Genomic DNA, 14,321 nt, shown 5'->3' on the forward strand with positions numbered 1-14,321 from the left:
GCAGGAAGGAGGGAACATTTCCAGGATAGGAATTTCCTCAGGATTTCTCTCTCTAGGATGTTGTGAGATGAAGCTCTCTCAGATGGGCAGGGGAAACCCTAGTAACTCATGTACATAGACACTCCAGCAGAGTTATGGCAGCTGAACGAGAATGGCTCAAAGCAAATTACCATCCAACACCTCTTTTCAGCTGGAATGCGATTCTTTCGCAGCTGCATAATGGTGCTTTAGTTGCCGCTTGGTGTTGAAGCACTTCGATATGATGTAATATATTTCAAGAGGATGGGTGTTTCTTGCAGCTCACCCCTCACATCCCTTCACCCTTTTCCATTCTGCAGGGTTCCCACTTATGGCCACATCACTCTGGTCAAGGGCCAGACCTTTCTGAGTAATTTCCGACTGTGCGGGAGAGGGAGCTGCCCTTGCCTATTTTTAATGCACTGCATCCTGACCAGGTGAAGGATGTTAGCTGAAATAGGTCAGCCCTCATTCTCTGAACAGTGAGTCTCATAGGGCCCAGAGGGCATAGAGAAGTCAGAAGGGAAACTGGGGATAATGTTAGTGTAAAACTGGATATATCAGATGACTTGCAATTCCTGTGTATGGTGGATGGCCAATCCACCCTGTAACCCCCATCATTTTCGAGGACTAGAGAAAAGTTAAGAAGTAAGTGTGAATGGAGATTAGTTGATAGGGTTTAAGTGAGATTGTTCTGTGTCATGTCATCTTATCCTGTATAATTTGTGTAATTACAGATATTTATACTTCACTTAAACTGATACATGATTCTGCTGTAGCTAGATAAGTGGCATTGCTCTGGGCTGTTGTTGAAATTTGTACTGATATAGTGAGATGAATTTGATTATTAATTCCTTTCCTACTTAAGCATGAGCTCAAGGAAACAAGGACTACATGTTTAGGGTTAATGAATACTATTGATCTGAGGGATTCGACTTTTTAAAGCCAATTTTAAAAACACATCTGACTTTTGGATTAATTCCTCTGTATCCTACAGTAATAAGGAACTGGGATTTGTTTTGCCGTTCCAATATGGGCATCTGGAAATTGAAGGGATTCTGAGAGTGTCTCCATATGAGGGTGGGTGACAGTGTTTCATTGCATTCTGGGGAGTGGGGCTGGGATGTGGGTGCACTGACTTTACAAACAGTGGGCTCACGTTGAAGAAGTTTTGAGATAAAACTCAAATCTCTGAAACGGTTCAATGTTATCACCAAGATTTCCGGGATCGCTCTAGTCTTACGCTTGGGGATCTTGACTGCCCTGCTGCCAACCTGGTCTTCCTCTCTGGACAAATGACCTGGTGCTCAGCAATTCAGCCCTGCCAACAAACAGATATTCAACAGACTCCTGCTGATGTTTTTGGGGCTTGATTCCCTCATTATAACAGGGCAACAAATGCTCTTTTTTGCTCACTGATGTTACTCTGCCTCCCCACACTTCTTGCTTTTCAGCTGTTAAATGGCCCTTTAAACCACAGCAGGAAGTAGTGATTTTCTAAACCCCAATAGCATGGTGGGCTTCCATCAAAGGACCACCACAAACTGTTCCCTCTTCAGAAGGAGGGGTGACTGTGAAGGAGGGAGATGCCAAAATGATTGTAAGATTTTTCTTTTGCTCAAAGTAACTCCACTCTTGTCAAAGTAAATAAAAGCCTTGCCTTAAATTCTTTTCATTTTCTTGAGTTGGCCCATCCTTTTAGGCACAGCTATCCCAGTACTATCTAAAACTGGCAATGTCTCAGGGCGATTCCCAACAACATGAGGACAATTCCAGAACAACTGGGAAAGCACACTGTGTGGCTGAGGATGCAGCTTTCTGAGCTTACGTTAACACTATCCTGCAGAAGGTAGATCCAGAATGGTCCCAGGCCTAGTTAGACTCACTGCAGGATCTCCCACGCCAGTGAGAAAATTGAAGGTCAATTATTCTCCCAAATCCTATCCGTTGTCATGGAACAGAGATGAGGAGAAGAAGTATTTAGGATTTTTCTGTCTCAAATTTGTAATAACCTCACTTCCCCCATCCTCCCCCCAACCACCCCACTTAGCCCTCAACCTATCCCAACTACTGGCCCAGGCTGAGACAATCACCAGCCATGGGACTTGGTCTGCATGGCAACATTTGAACTACTGAGCGAGGAGTATAAACACGCAACTTAAAAAAGATACAAGAACCAAATTTCAGCAAGGAGTAATCATTTTACTCAATTATTTCCTTGGAACAGAAACCCTTTCCCAAGCAAGAATCCAAATAAGAAAAAGCAAACCATTTCATAATTTAAATATATATATATACAAAGCAATCATCTCAGGCTCAATATGGGCGAGGGGTGAAGTACACTTGGGCTTAAGTCATGTGTTTACAATTACGTATCAGTTTGGACTTGTGTAGTACCTTGAACGTAGCACGATGTACCAAATTACTTCATAGCACTAATTATCAAAAAAGATTTGGCACTGACTTGCAAAAGGTGACACAAGGAGAGTTGACCAAAATACCTGGTTGAAGAAGTATGAATTTCTTCATGAAGACTGAATTCCTGCGAATGAAACCACTCAAAAAATTTCTGATAAGATTTACACGCATGTTGCAAGAAGATTTACACACATGTTGCAAAAAGAAACAGGCCATTAGTGAATGGATATGGGGAGCAGCTTCCTCCCCTGGTTGCCAATGTCTAGTCTATGGTGGAACACCAAGAGTTACAGGTTAATGACTCGCCAAAATGCAAGAATGCCACAAGCTGCTGTGGAGTGCGCCTCTATTCAAAATCATCCTCATACTGGTCTCTCGGTACGGTGGTGAGGAGGCAGCTGTGCCGACTCTGAGCACTGGATCTGATGGATGGAAACCATCTCTTCTTGCTGCTGCCACTGTACTGATCGTCATCCACCTGTGACAAGGTCATGTAGGACGCGATGCTATTCCGTAGCCCATAGCTGACAAAGTCTTCCTCTCTGGACAATGACCTGGTGCTCAGCAATTCAGCCCTGCCAACCAAACCATAAAGAAAAATTAGGCAATCCCCTTTTCAGAACCTACAGATAATGTCCAGCCACCACCTATTATTCAAAAACAACTTGACTTTATACAATACCTTGAATGTAGTACGATGTACCAAGATGTGTTACAAGAGAAATTATCAAACAAAATTTGACACTGAGATGATATTAGAACAGTTGATCAAAAACTCAGCTAAAAGGGTATGAATGTCGTCAGGAAATTATGTGGTGATTCTTAAAAAATTTATATAATTCTAACAAAGTTAGACAGGATAGATTCAGAAAGTATGTTCCCAAAAGTGGGGGAGTCTGGAACTTGGGACCATAGTTTGAGGATTAAGGATAAGCCTTTTAGAACTGAAGTGAGGAGAAATTTCTTCACCCAGAGAGTGGTGAATGTGTAGAATTGATGACCACAGAGACTAGTTGAGGCCAAAACATTGTCTGATTTCAAAAAGGAATTTGATACAGCCCTTGGGGATGAGGGGATCAAGGGGTCTGGAGGGAAGAGGGGGGAATGAGGCTGTTGGAACTGATGATCAGCCATGATTAAGACGAATGACGGAGCAGGCTCAAAGGGCCAAATGGCCTACTCTTGCTTCTTGTTTCTATGTTGAGGCAGGTGTGATGAGGTGAAGCAGTTTATTCCAGATTGCTGAGGCATGATGACTGTGGGTTATGCCACCACTGGAGGGGGTGGGGCGGGATGGTGGGGGTGCACAGTAGACTAAACACCACATGACGGCTGTAGGCTGTGTCGCTGATAAAGGAGAGGCGGAACTATACAATAGACTGAACTTGCTGTAGTCAATTATTTTTCTTTCTTCCCTTGATTGATGGGAGCACAAAGAGACTACAACATTGAACACCATCTGGTGGATTTCCCCAGTGTGGGAAGTATGAGAAAATCCATTTGGTAAATCGGAATATTTTCTTAATGATGAGAAACTTGGAACTGCGGAGATGTACAGTAACTTAGGTGTCCATGTAACAAAATAACTAAAAAAATCTTTACCTGGTCTGACCTACATACGATTCCAGATCCACAGCAATGTGGTTGACTATTAATTGCCCTCTGAAGTAGTCTAGCGAGCCACTCAGTTTAAGAGGAATTAGGGATGGGCACAAATGTTGATCTTGCCAGCAACACCCACATCCCAAGAACAAATTTTTTAAACATTTTTGTGAGGGATAGTTAAACAATTCCAACTTTGAGCACATGATTTCAGCAGCATCTCTGGAATTCTCTGCCCGTTGAAGTGGTGGAGGCTGCCTCGCTAAATATTTTTAAGAAGCGGGTTGATGGGTTTTTGATAAGAGAGGGGATTAAGGGTTATGGGGAGAGAGCGGGAAAGTGGAACTGAGCCACGACAGATCAGCCATGATCTTATTGAATGGCGGGGCAGGCTCGAAGGGCCAGATGGCCTACTCCTGCTCCTATTTCTTATGTTCTTATGTTCTTATGTTCTTATTACGTGCTCCTAAGTCAGTAGTTTTATTAAAATGTCTTCCACATTGCCCCATTTAGCACCAACAACTCCAATTAAAATAGAATCATAGACTCACTACAATGCAGAAAAAGGCCATTCAGCTCATCGAGTCTGCACCGACAACAATCCCACCCAGGCCCTATCCCCGTAGTCCCATGTACTTACCCTGCAAATCCCCCTGACACTAAGGGATAATTTAGTATGACCAACAAACTTAGCCCACACATCTTTGGCAAGTACAAGGTAGATTTGAAGTACAGTACCCTTTTCTGCCCAGCAATGTATTTATGTACTTGGCTTTGCAAATTATTCCTGGTGCACCAATGTGACATATTTCCCCTCACCTGTCACCCTTCTGTGTTGATTGTCAAAGTAAGAGCAACAGAGAGATTAGAGTCACAGCGAGGGCAAGGGGTGTGTAGCAAATCACAGAGCTTTCTTGTAACCTACCCATTACTGGGAGAATGCCCCAGGTATGACAGCAGGATTTCAAGTTTGTAGATAGAATTTTGTAGTGTTGAAAACCCTTCAGGAGAATTAAAATTTCTGAAATGAAAGAGGGAACCAAAATATATTGGATTATGTATGAGGGAGAATGTGTGTCAGAAGATACTGTAGCTTAGTTTTATTTCTAGGGGAGTCCTTTCTGAAATGTGGCAAATGCAATTAGTGAATTCTGCTGAAATAGTCTTTGCCTGAATGATTATCAGTGATCCCTGGATTGCTGCTGAAGAGACGCTATAGAATATTTTAGTCCAGTTACCTTCTCACATTTCTCCAACTGAACTCGTTGTGACGTCGGATGACAGGTTGTTCGGTAGGATTTTCGGTGCTGAGCTGAGCCAGACAAGGATGGGTCAGCAAACAGCACAGACCGTCTGCTACCTCTGAAATGAGAGAGATTTAACACATCAGCTCTGAAGCGTCTGTGATGGTGATTATTCATTTTCACGCAAACTTGGAATAGACTAATTTTGAAACAATAAGACTTTGCGCCAGGAATCATGCCTCACGCTCATGAGATGGTCGCAAATGCCCTCAGTCCTCTGTTGATCTATGTATCGTGGATTAAGAAGCATTAGTGTCTGCTCCTGACTCTTCCTATCCAGGATCAGGGTGGGATCATCTCATTTTCAGAGGTCGCCCTCACTAGTGTGTGGGAGGGAGCAGAAAACACAACACTCGCAAGTCAGTTGCTCCTTTTGATTTGAAAGTTACATTTTCAGTTGTTGACCAATTTTGGCCCTCTCTATACTGGACCGATGTGATTTTCTAAGCCAGCAGAGTCCACATGTTTAGACCAAGATTCCACCTTGAAGTTTATTTGTATCCCAGACCCTTCTGTGCCCAGATTATTGGATGTAAAGGAGGCTGGGCCCTAAGGAATTCATAGAATCCCAAAAATGCAAACCATTTGGCCCATTGAGTCTGCACCAACTCTCCGAAAAAGCAGATCACCCCACTGCCCTATCCCCATAACCCTGTGCATTTACCATCGATAATCAACCTAACCTACACATCTCTGGACACTAAGAGGTAATTTAGCATGGCCAATCCACCCACCTTCCACATCTTTGAACTGCGGGAGGAAACTGGAGTGCCTGGAGGAAACCCATACAGACACGGGGGGAACATGCAAACTCCACACAGACAGTAACCCAAGGCAGAGTTGAACCTAGGTCCCTGGCTCTATGAGGTAGTAATGCTAAGCTTTCTGCCATTGCGCCACCCCATGAATTTCTGACAGGGGTAAGGTCCTTGCGTGGCACCATCTCCTCTGATATCATAGGCCATTTTTGGGCAGACAGAAGTTCCACCCTTGTGCGAGTTGAGGACTGTCAGTCCTCTGGTCAGAGACCTGGTGTGACTGACTCCTGCTTGAATTTTCGCTGGCTCACATATTTGCCTGTCCTGAATGTGTCCTGAATCTTATGCCGTGTTCACAGGTCTTTGTGGCTAATGTTTCAAAGGAGATGTCCAACTCTTTGATTTTCTCTCTAGTGTTCAGATATTTTGTTGGTGCAACACCTACTATAAAATGTATTAAAATGGAGAAGGGATGTTTCCCTCTAGTTTCAATGTGAAAGCTGGTCCGGGGTAATTTTGGAAAGGCAGTGGGCCAATCCATCTGTTCCACACAGTGATCTCAATTTCAAAGTTGCATGTCTACATCTTTGGAGATGTTTAATGAAGTTTACTGTGATACTAACCGCAGTAGTGATTCACCAGATCTTCTAAACACTGGAAGGTGAGGCGTTCTTGGATATAATACCATTTATTGGGCAAACGGAAGATCCGGTAGTGCTTCACTGATTTCTGAGGTATATCACTGTAGTACCTGACAGATAGGCAATATGTACCTGCAAAACACACACATTAACACAAAATAATTAGCAAGCTTTATACCTGTTTAAGCCACATTAAAAATGAAATCACACTGCCCCCTGTCCCTATTATATGTATGTTTCAAGACATTCATATATAGACATTGAACAAATGTGAATGTATAGTTAGATAAACTGTAAGTAAAGATTGAGGTTCTTTCTTAGCTGGTAGGTTTTGCACCCACATTCAAATACATCCTTATCTGGGAGTTGAAAGAACTCCTATCAATAATTGCATTGCTATAAATTGGGCACTCACACCAGATGTTACAGTAACATTAAGGGCAAAAGGAATTTTAACCTTACATATCCACGCTAGTGCATCTTGCAGCAAGGATGATATACCCAGCCTTCATTCATTATTACACTTGACGTTATTGAGGCCAAGCACTATCCCAGGGGAGAAGCAGCTACCTGATCACAAACCAGGAAAGTGAGCTCTTTTTGACCATTGTGGCCCATTAGGGAAGTATATTTACTGACTGCACCATGGTGGCCTTGTGTTGAAACTCAGGCATACATCTTCTCATTTTAAATGACAAATAAATGGATTTTGGATCAAAACAAATGAACTTAACTCAGTTAAGGCATCAACAAATGTGATTTTTTTTTAAAAGCGGCACAGATTTATATCTTCCTAAACAACATGGAAACATTTGGTGGTGAATCGTTGGCGTACAATAATTGGTGTTATGTAAGCAAAGATGGTGGAATCATAGAATTCCTACAGTGCAGAAGGGGGTCATTTGGCCCATCAGGTCTGCACCTATCACAATCCCACCCATGCCCTATCCCCATAACTCCCATGTATTTACCCCATCTAGTACTCCTGATACTGAGGGGCAATTAGTGTGACCAACCCACCTAACTCGCATGTCTTTGGATGAGATGAAGTTGTTAGTATTGGATCAAAGAGTGTTGATTTGTTTTCCCTTATTTTTTTAGTACGTAGGATCTTTAACATCAGCCTAACCAGGCAGATAGGACTTTCTTTAGATTCAGCCCGGAGTATTTCCTTACTACTGCGTTGGAGGTCTGTCCTTGAACATATTTCTCAAATCCCAGTGAGCATTGTGACCTTTTAATCTAAGAAGTGAGAGTGACAGCCAGAAAGCCAGTTGAGGTGACAACCTGAATCAGTGCTATGCAATTGAAAGCAATTGAAATGGAGGTCACAGTGAGGAAGAGGTTAGTTCTGTTTGATGAGTGTCAAATGTTAAGATGAGAAAATTTGTAGCAAACTACCAAATCACACAACAGTGTTAGAGATGCCAGAGAGATGATTGAAATTTGTAACGTGGATAAGGGGAAACCTGCATGCTCTACCTAAAAAAAAAATCATTTTCCTCATGGTAATAAACAAACAGCAGTTCATATTTAAATGAAGGAATCAGGTTACTTGATACACAAGTTGAAGCAGAATGCGTAGGCACTTTCAAAGGGAATTAGTTCCTTCAAAAGAAGAATATTAAAAGGGAGGAGGGGATGGCTTATTGTTATTATCACTGGATTAATAATCCAGAAACTCACTTAATGTTCTGGGGACCCAGATTCGAATCCCGCCATGGCAGGTCACGCAATTTGAATTCAATAAAAAATATCTGGAATTAAGAATCTACTGATGACCATGAAACCATTGTTGATTGTCGGAAAAACCCATCTGGCTCACTAATGTCCTTTAGGGAAGGAAATCTGTCATCCTTACCTGGTCTGGCCTACATGTGACTCCAAAGACACAGCAATGTGGTTGAGTGAAATGGCCTAGCAAGCCACCCAGTTCAAGGGTAACAATGGATGGGCAATAAATGCTGGCCAGCCAGCGAGGCCCATGTCTCACAAATGAATAAAGAAAGGCGTAAGGGAGCAAGCAGGAGAGTGGAACCAGACTGGGTGAACAAAATGTTGAAAAACTTCAACACCAAAGCAAACCTGACTGGCGAAATGCCTTATTCTGTGTTTTAAATTTTGACAGATGCATTTACGTGCAATAGGACAGAACCTACCTTTCTGGCTTTCACTTTGCCTTATCAAGAACGAGCCCATTCTATTGCCAGAAAGCTGTAACAATTCCTCCGCCTTCTGTCTCCCAATTCCTTCAAAGAGCCAACTGTGGAAAAAAATATGGCACTAATGATCAACCACCAGATAAGTTAGACAAAAAGGGGCATTTTTTTCTCAATTTAACTTAACAGTCTATAAAATTTGGTCCTGAATGAATTGCTTTGGTTACAATGTTTTGAAAAGCATTTTAAATATTCATCAGAAAGGGCTTGCATGGATCGGGACACCATTGCACATCCTCAAGAAATCATTTAGTCATTGTTAAAGTTTTTTCTAAAGTTTCAAGTTTATTTATTAGTGTCACAAATACACCAACACCGCAATGAAGTTACTGTGAAAATCCCCTAATCGCCACACTCCCATGCCTGTTAACGGAAACACAGCAGTAAATGTGCATAAATTGACAGAAACTTCAAGGGAGATGCAGCAGACTCTGTTTTTCTCTCTCCACAGATGCTGACAAACCTGCAGAGTTTTTGCAGCATTTTCTGTTTTTATTTGAAGGAAATAAATAACCAGATTTGGGTTGAGGGAGCAATGTTGACAAGGATACTAATCTTCAAATCATGCTGCACAATGTTTTCCCTCCATCTGAACAGGCGGACAGGATTTAAATTATTCCTTTGAAAAAACACAATTTCCAACAATGCAAAACCCCTGAAGATTAGTTTTCACTTCTATCAGTGGACAAATAATGGACGATAACAAATTTGTAATGATTACGCAGTTCATCCGATTTTGTGTTCCATTAATTTCAAGAACGTGAATGCAGCGTGAGATCTAAAGCTTCAACTAAGTGACTCTCTGAAAGCAGGTAGGAATAGCTATAAAATGCAGTAGAAATTCAAGGTTTGTAGCATAAGCACGGAGTATAAGAGTAAAATAACAATGAAATATAGAAAACATCAGAGGCTTCGTGATTGGGTTGGATTGGGATGCGGTCGAGAGTAAGAGATGAGGACCAGGCAGGGTTGATGAGGTTAGATGTCTTCAGGTTGGCGAGGGGAGATGATTGTAGGACTGGGCTTAGGGGTTCCTCAGGCAGATACCCACATCCAGAGAATAAATAGTAAAGGTGCTTTTCTCCCAAATCCATCAATTCGTCATTCACCTTGTTCAACTTCCCATTGAGGAAGCTGTTGGATTCCTTAATGCTTGGAAGCCTGGCCAACAACAGTTAAATTTCAAAAGTGAAAAAAGAATAATGCTTGCAATCTCAACACCATATTTGTGAACCTGTCCACCTGCTTGCATGTCTAGTATTGTCTTAAATTATGACAAGATCTCCTGTCATTTCCCTAACTATTTGAGAAACTGTCAAGGCCCCCAAATAATATACTCTCCATGAAGAAATACTTGCCAGTGTTAAAAAACAGAAATATTAACTGATACTTCTCCTCATTAACCCCAGGGATGCTGTGCCCAGTTCCGGCATCTTGATCATGATCAATTTCCTCAGCACAGACCATGGAATTTGACTGCATCTTGTGTGAAAGTAATTTTAAGCTAATCAGAGAAGCGACTGAGCTGGTAATAGCATCAAATGATGAGAGATCCATCCTTAAGAATAGTTTAAATAGGGGCAGCACAGTGGTTAGCATTGCTACCTCACAGCACCAGGGACCTGGGTTCGATTCCTGTCTTGGGTTCACTGTCTGTGTGGCATTTACACATTCTCCCTGTGTCTGCGTGGGTTTCCTCTGTGTGCTCTGGTTTCCTCCCACAGTCCAAAGATGTGCAGGTTAAGTGAATTGGCCACACTAAATTCTCCCTCCGTGTACCCGAACAGGTGCAGGATTGTGGCGACTAGGGGATTTTCACAGTATTTTCATTGCTGTGTTAATATAAACCTACTTGTGACTAATAAAAAAAGCTTTTTTAAAAAAGAGTAACTTTTCGACAGGATGTGAAGCTGAGTTATCTTCCTGGCCTCACTGCTCCTTATCTTTGTCACCTCCTCCATGTCTACAACCTTCAAGATCTTTTTTGAGTCTCCCATTCTCACCTCTTCAGCACTTCTTGATTTTTATCGCTCCACCATTGTCAGCTGTGCCTTCAACAGCCTAGGCCCAAAGCTCTCATACTCCCTTACGACACCTCTCTGCCCCTCTACCTCTATCCCATTTTTTAAGAAGCTTCTGAAAACCTACTACTTTGACCAAATTCTTTGGTCACCTGCCTTATATTTGCTTAGGTTGGATAAGGCTTCTTTGAAGTGACTTGGAATGCTTTGCTACATTGAGGGTACATCATAAAATAAAATCATTGTTACCGGAGGCAGGAAATGCTTCTCAAACAAAGAAGTAAAGGTGAAGTGTGTCTAATTACCTACCCATGGTAAACTCGAGCAGCACAGGCACGTGGGATGTAGTTCTCACATCCAGCATTCACGGACTTCACTCGCCACCAATCACCTTCTCTGGAAACAAAGAAAAAGAATGATGTGAGTCAAGCATCCATTTTATGAGCGGGAAACAGTACTTGGCAGGCGTCTGAAGATAATGTCGATCTTGGCTCAGTAACACACACACCTCAAAGTCAGAGTTTCATGAATTCTAAGTCCCATTTTCATGACCTAAACACATAACCTGGGCTGATACTTCCACGTGCAGCCCTGAGGGAATCCCATACTGCTGGATATGCTATGGATGAGATGCAAACATACAGAAATCGATGCGCAGGAAAAGCTTGTAGCAGAATGATTAGGCATCAGTCTGTGTGTGCATGTGCGCATGTATGGATACAGTGAAACAGGTCCAGCCAGTGCTTAAAGAGTCCTTTTTTATGTTATCTGGAGAACAGCAGGATAGTTCTGTGTCCTGGCCATGATTTATCTCTCATCCGAGCACAAAAATAGAATATCTCATATATTCTGTTGCTGCCTGCAAGACTCTTTTATATCAACATTGACTGTCAGCTTGCCTGCAATATTGGCTGTGAAATTCTTTGGGATATTTGTGAATAATGAAGGTGTTACATAGGAACATAGAAATTAAGGGCAGAAGTAGCCAATTTAGCCCTTCGAGCCTGCTTCGCTATTCAATCAGATCATGACTGAACTCTTCTTGGCCTCCAATCCATCTCCCTTCCTGTTTCCCATATCCCTTTAAACCATTGTATAAATTCAGGAATTAGTGAACCACGAAGGTTGGTGGTGTTGTGGATGGTCTGGAAGGATGGCAAAAGTTGCAGCAGGACATAAATAGGATGCAGGACTGGGCGGAGAAGTGGCAGATGGACTTCAACGCGGATAAATGCGTAGTCGTCCATTTTGGCAGAACCAACGGGATGAACGAGTACACTATCAAGGGTAGGAGTCTTAGTAGTGTTGAAGAGCAGAAGGATCTTGGGGTCCGGGTCCACAGGACTCTTAAATCGGCCTTGCAGGTGGAAGAGGTGGTCAAGAAGGTGTATGGTGTACTGGCCTTCATTAATCGAGGGATTGAGTTTAGGAGTCGGGAGGTAATGCTGCAACTTTATAAGACCCTTGTCAGGCCTCATTTGGAGTACTGTGCGCAGTTCTGGTCGCCTCACTATAGGAAAGACGTAGAAGCTATTGAAAGGGTACAGAGGAGATTTACAAGGATGTTGCCTGGACTGGGAGGCATGCCTTATGAAGTTAGGTTGAGGGAGCTGGGTCTCTTTTCCCTGGAGAGACGAAGGTTGAGAGGCGACCTGATAGAGGTTTATAAAATGTTGAGAGGAATGGATAGGGTGGATTCTCAGAGGCTATTTCCCCGGGTTGAAATGGTCGCTACAAGAGGACACAGATTTAAGGTGCGGGGAGGAAAGTACAGAAGTGATGTTAGGGGTAAGTTTTTCACTCAGAGGGTGGTGAGTGAGTGGAATCGGCTGCCATCAGTGGTGGTGGAGGCAAACTCGCTGGGGTCTTTTAAAAGACTTCTGGATGAGTTTTATGGGATTGGGGGTTATAGATAGGTGTTGATGTGATCGGCGCAACTCGTGGGCCGAAGGGCCTGTTTGTGCTGTAGTGTTCTATGTTCTATATTCTATTGCACACCAAAAGTTACACAATAATAGGATTCACCATTGTCCTCCACACATGACTGTGGATGCACGTCTGTTAGAATCCACAGGAGTAATATGTTGGCACTTCGCTCTGTGTCAACCAAGGTGCAATAACAAGCAGTTACTCACTTACTTAGGACAAATAATTTAAATCTCAGAAAACACTTCAGACAGGGAGATGAGATCTAGGTTCTACGCAAGATTGACAGCTCAAATATTTGTTCACTGCTTTTCATCTCATTGTGCATTTTCTAATTTGTCAGTCACCTCATGTGTATATTTATGATAGAATACCATCAGAATATCCAAACAGACCATTGTGGATGATCTGTTTGGAACAAGATACGATTCTTTGTAGGTATGTCAGCTTTTGCCCCAACACACTTCTGCTACTAATGGATGAACACCATGATGTATTTTTATAATACTAAAAAGGGATTGGTTAAACACATTGTGGGATCACATGTTAAGACTAAGCACATGTGAACAGATATACATGGATATAAAACTTGAAGACATGAGAATTGTGTGTTCTCGTGTGTGTGTGTGTGTGTGCTTGCATGTGCGTTCGTGTGTATGTGCATTCGTGTGTGTGTGTGTGTTCATGTGCGTGTGTGTGTTCGCATGTGTTCGACTAAAAAGCAAAATTGAAACCAAAACTGGGTCACATAACACACTCGTCATCTGGACTCAAAATGTCAGCTCTTTTCTCTCTTTACAGATGCTGCTAGACCTGTTGAGATTTTCCAGCATCTTCTCCTTTGCTTTTACATAACACAATTCCTTTCCAATGATGTCCTATCTCTTAAAGGCATATTGCAACAATCAGTATCCATTAAACTCTGAAAGTGTGTGTTGACAAGTTTTGTATGCATTTGTGGGTGGAATGTTCTGGCCGCTCTCGCTACAAGATTGGAAAATCCTGCATGAGGTCAATGGACTTTTGCATGGTCCCCACCCCACCTCCCCGTCAACTACGATTCCTGTGGTGGGTGGGATGGGAAAATTCTACCCTTTATATATGACCATGTGTGAGCTTATATGAGCACATGAATGTCGAGTGCTAACAGCATTGGAACTGGCTTCACTTACTCCTCCAGCCTGGTGAAATAACTTGCAAACATTCACTTTAGTCTCACTTGCACAAGATTACAATGTTCATTACTGAGACTGCTCTCTGTGTTTCTTGAACCTTACTTACTCTGCTATCAAGCGCAGTTTCTCTCCGATCCTGAAGATTGGTCGGCTTATTGTTGCGGGTGGGTAGTCATAGATTGTAACAACCATATCATTGCTGTCTGTTGAAGAACAGGGAAATATGGGTGAAACCTCTG

General features: G+C 42.4%; 2 protein-coding genes across 4 annotated transcripts in view; one reads left to right on the forward strand and one right to left on the reverse strand.

Moving 5' to 3' along the window:
• Positions 1-14,321, forward strand: part of tg (thyroglobulin) — a 364,697-nt gene that overhangs the window by 185,999 nt on the left and 164,377 nt on the right. The gene's annotated exons all lie outside the window — the stretch shown is intronic.
• Positions 2,215-14,321, reverse strand: part of LOC145346810 (src-like-adapter) — a 55,535-nt gene continuing 43,428 nt past the window's right edge. For all 3 annotated transcript variants that reach the window (XM_080194563.1, XM_080194562.1, XM_080194561.1), the window contains exons 3-8: positions 14,189-14,285; positions 11,291-11,377; positions 8,901-9,004; positions 6,724-6,873; positions 5,277-5,400; positions 2,215-3,011 (exon numbers count right to left, since the gene is read on the reverse strand). In XM_080194563.1, coding sequence (XP_080050689.1) covers positions 2,783-3,011; positions 5,277-5,400; positions 6,724-6,873; positions 8,901-9,004; positions 11,291-11,377; positions 14,189-14,285 — 791 coding nt within the window. In that variant the 3' untranslated portion in view covers positions 2,215-2,782. The remainder of the gene's footprint in view (positions 3,012-5,276; positions 5,401-6,723; positions 6,874-8,900; positions 9,005-11,290; positions 11,378-14,188; positions 14,286-14,321) is intronic.

Source organism: Carcharhinus amblyrhynchos, chromosome 8 (assembly GCF_965287045.1).
Source record: "Carcharhinus amblyrhynchos chromosome 8, sCarAmb.v2.hapA, whole genome shotgun sequence".
Lineage (NCBI taxonomy): Eukaryota > Metazoa > Chordata > Chondrichthyes > Carcharhiniformes > Carcharhinidae > Carcharhinus > Carcharhinus amblyrhynchos.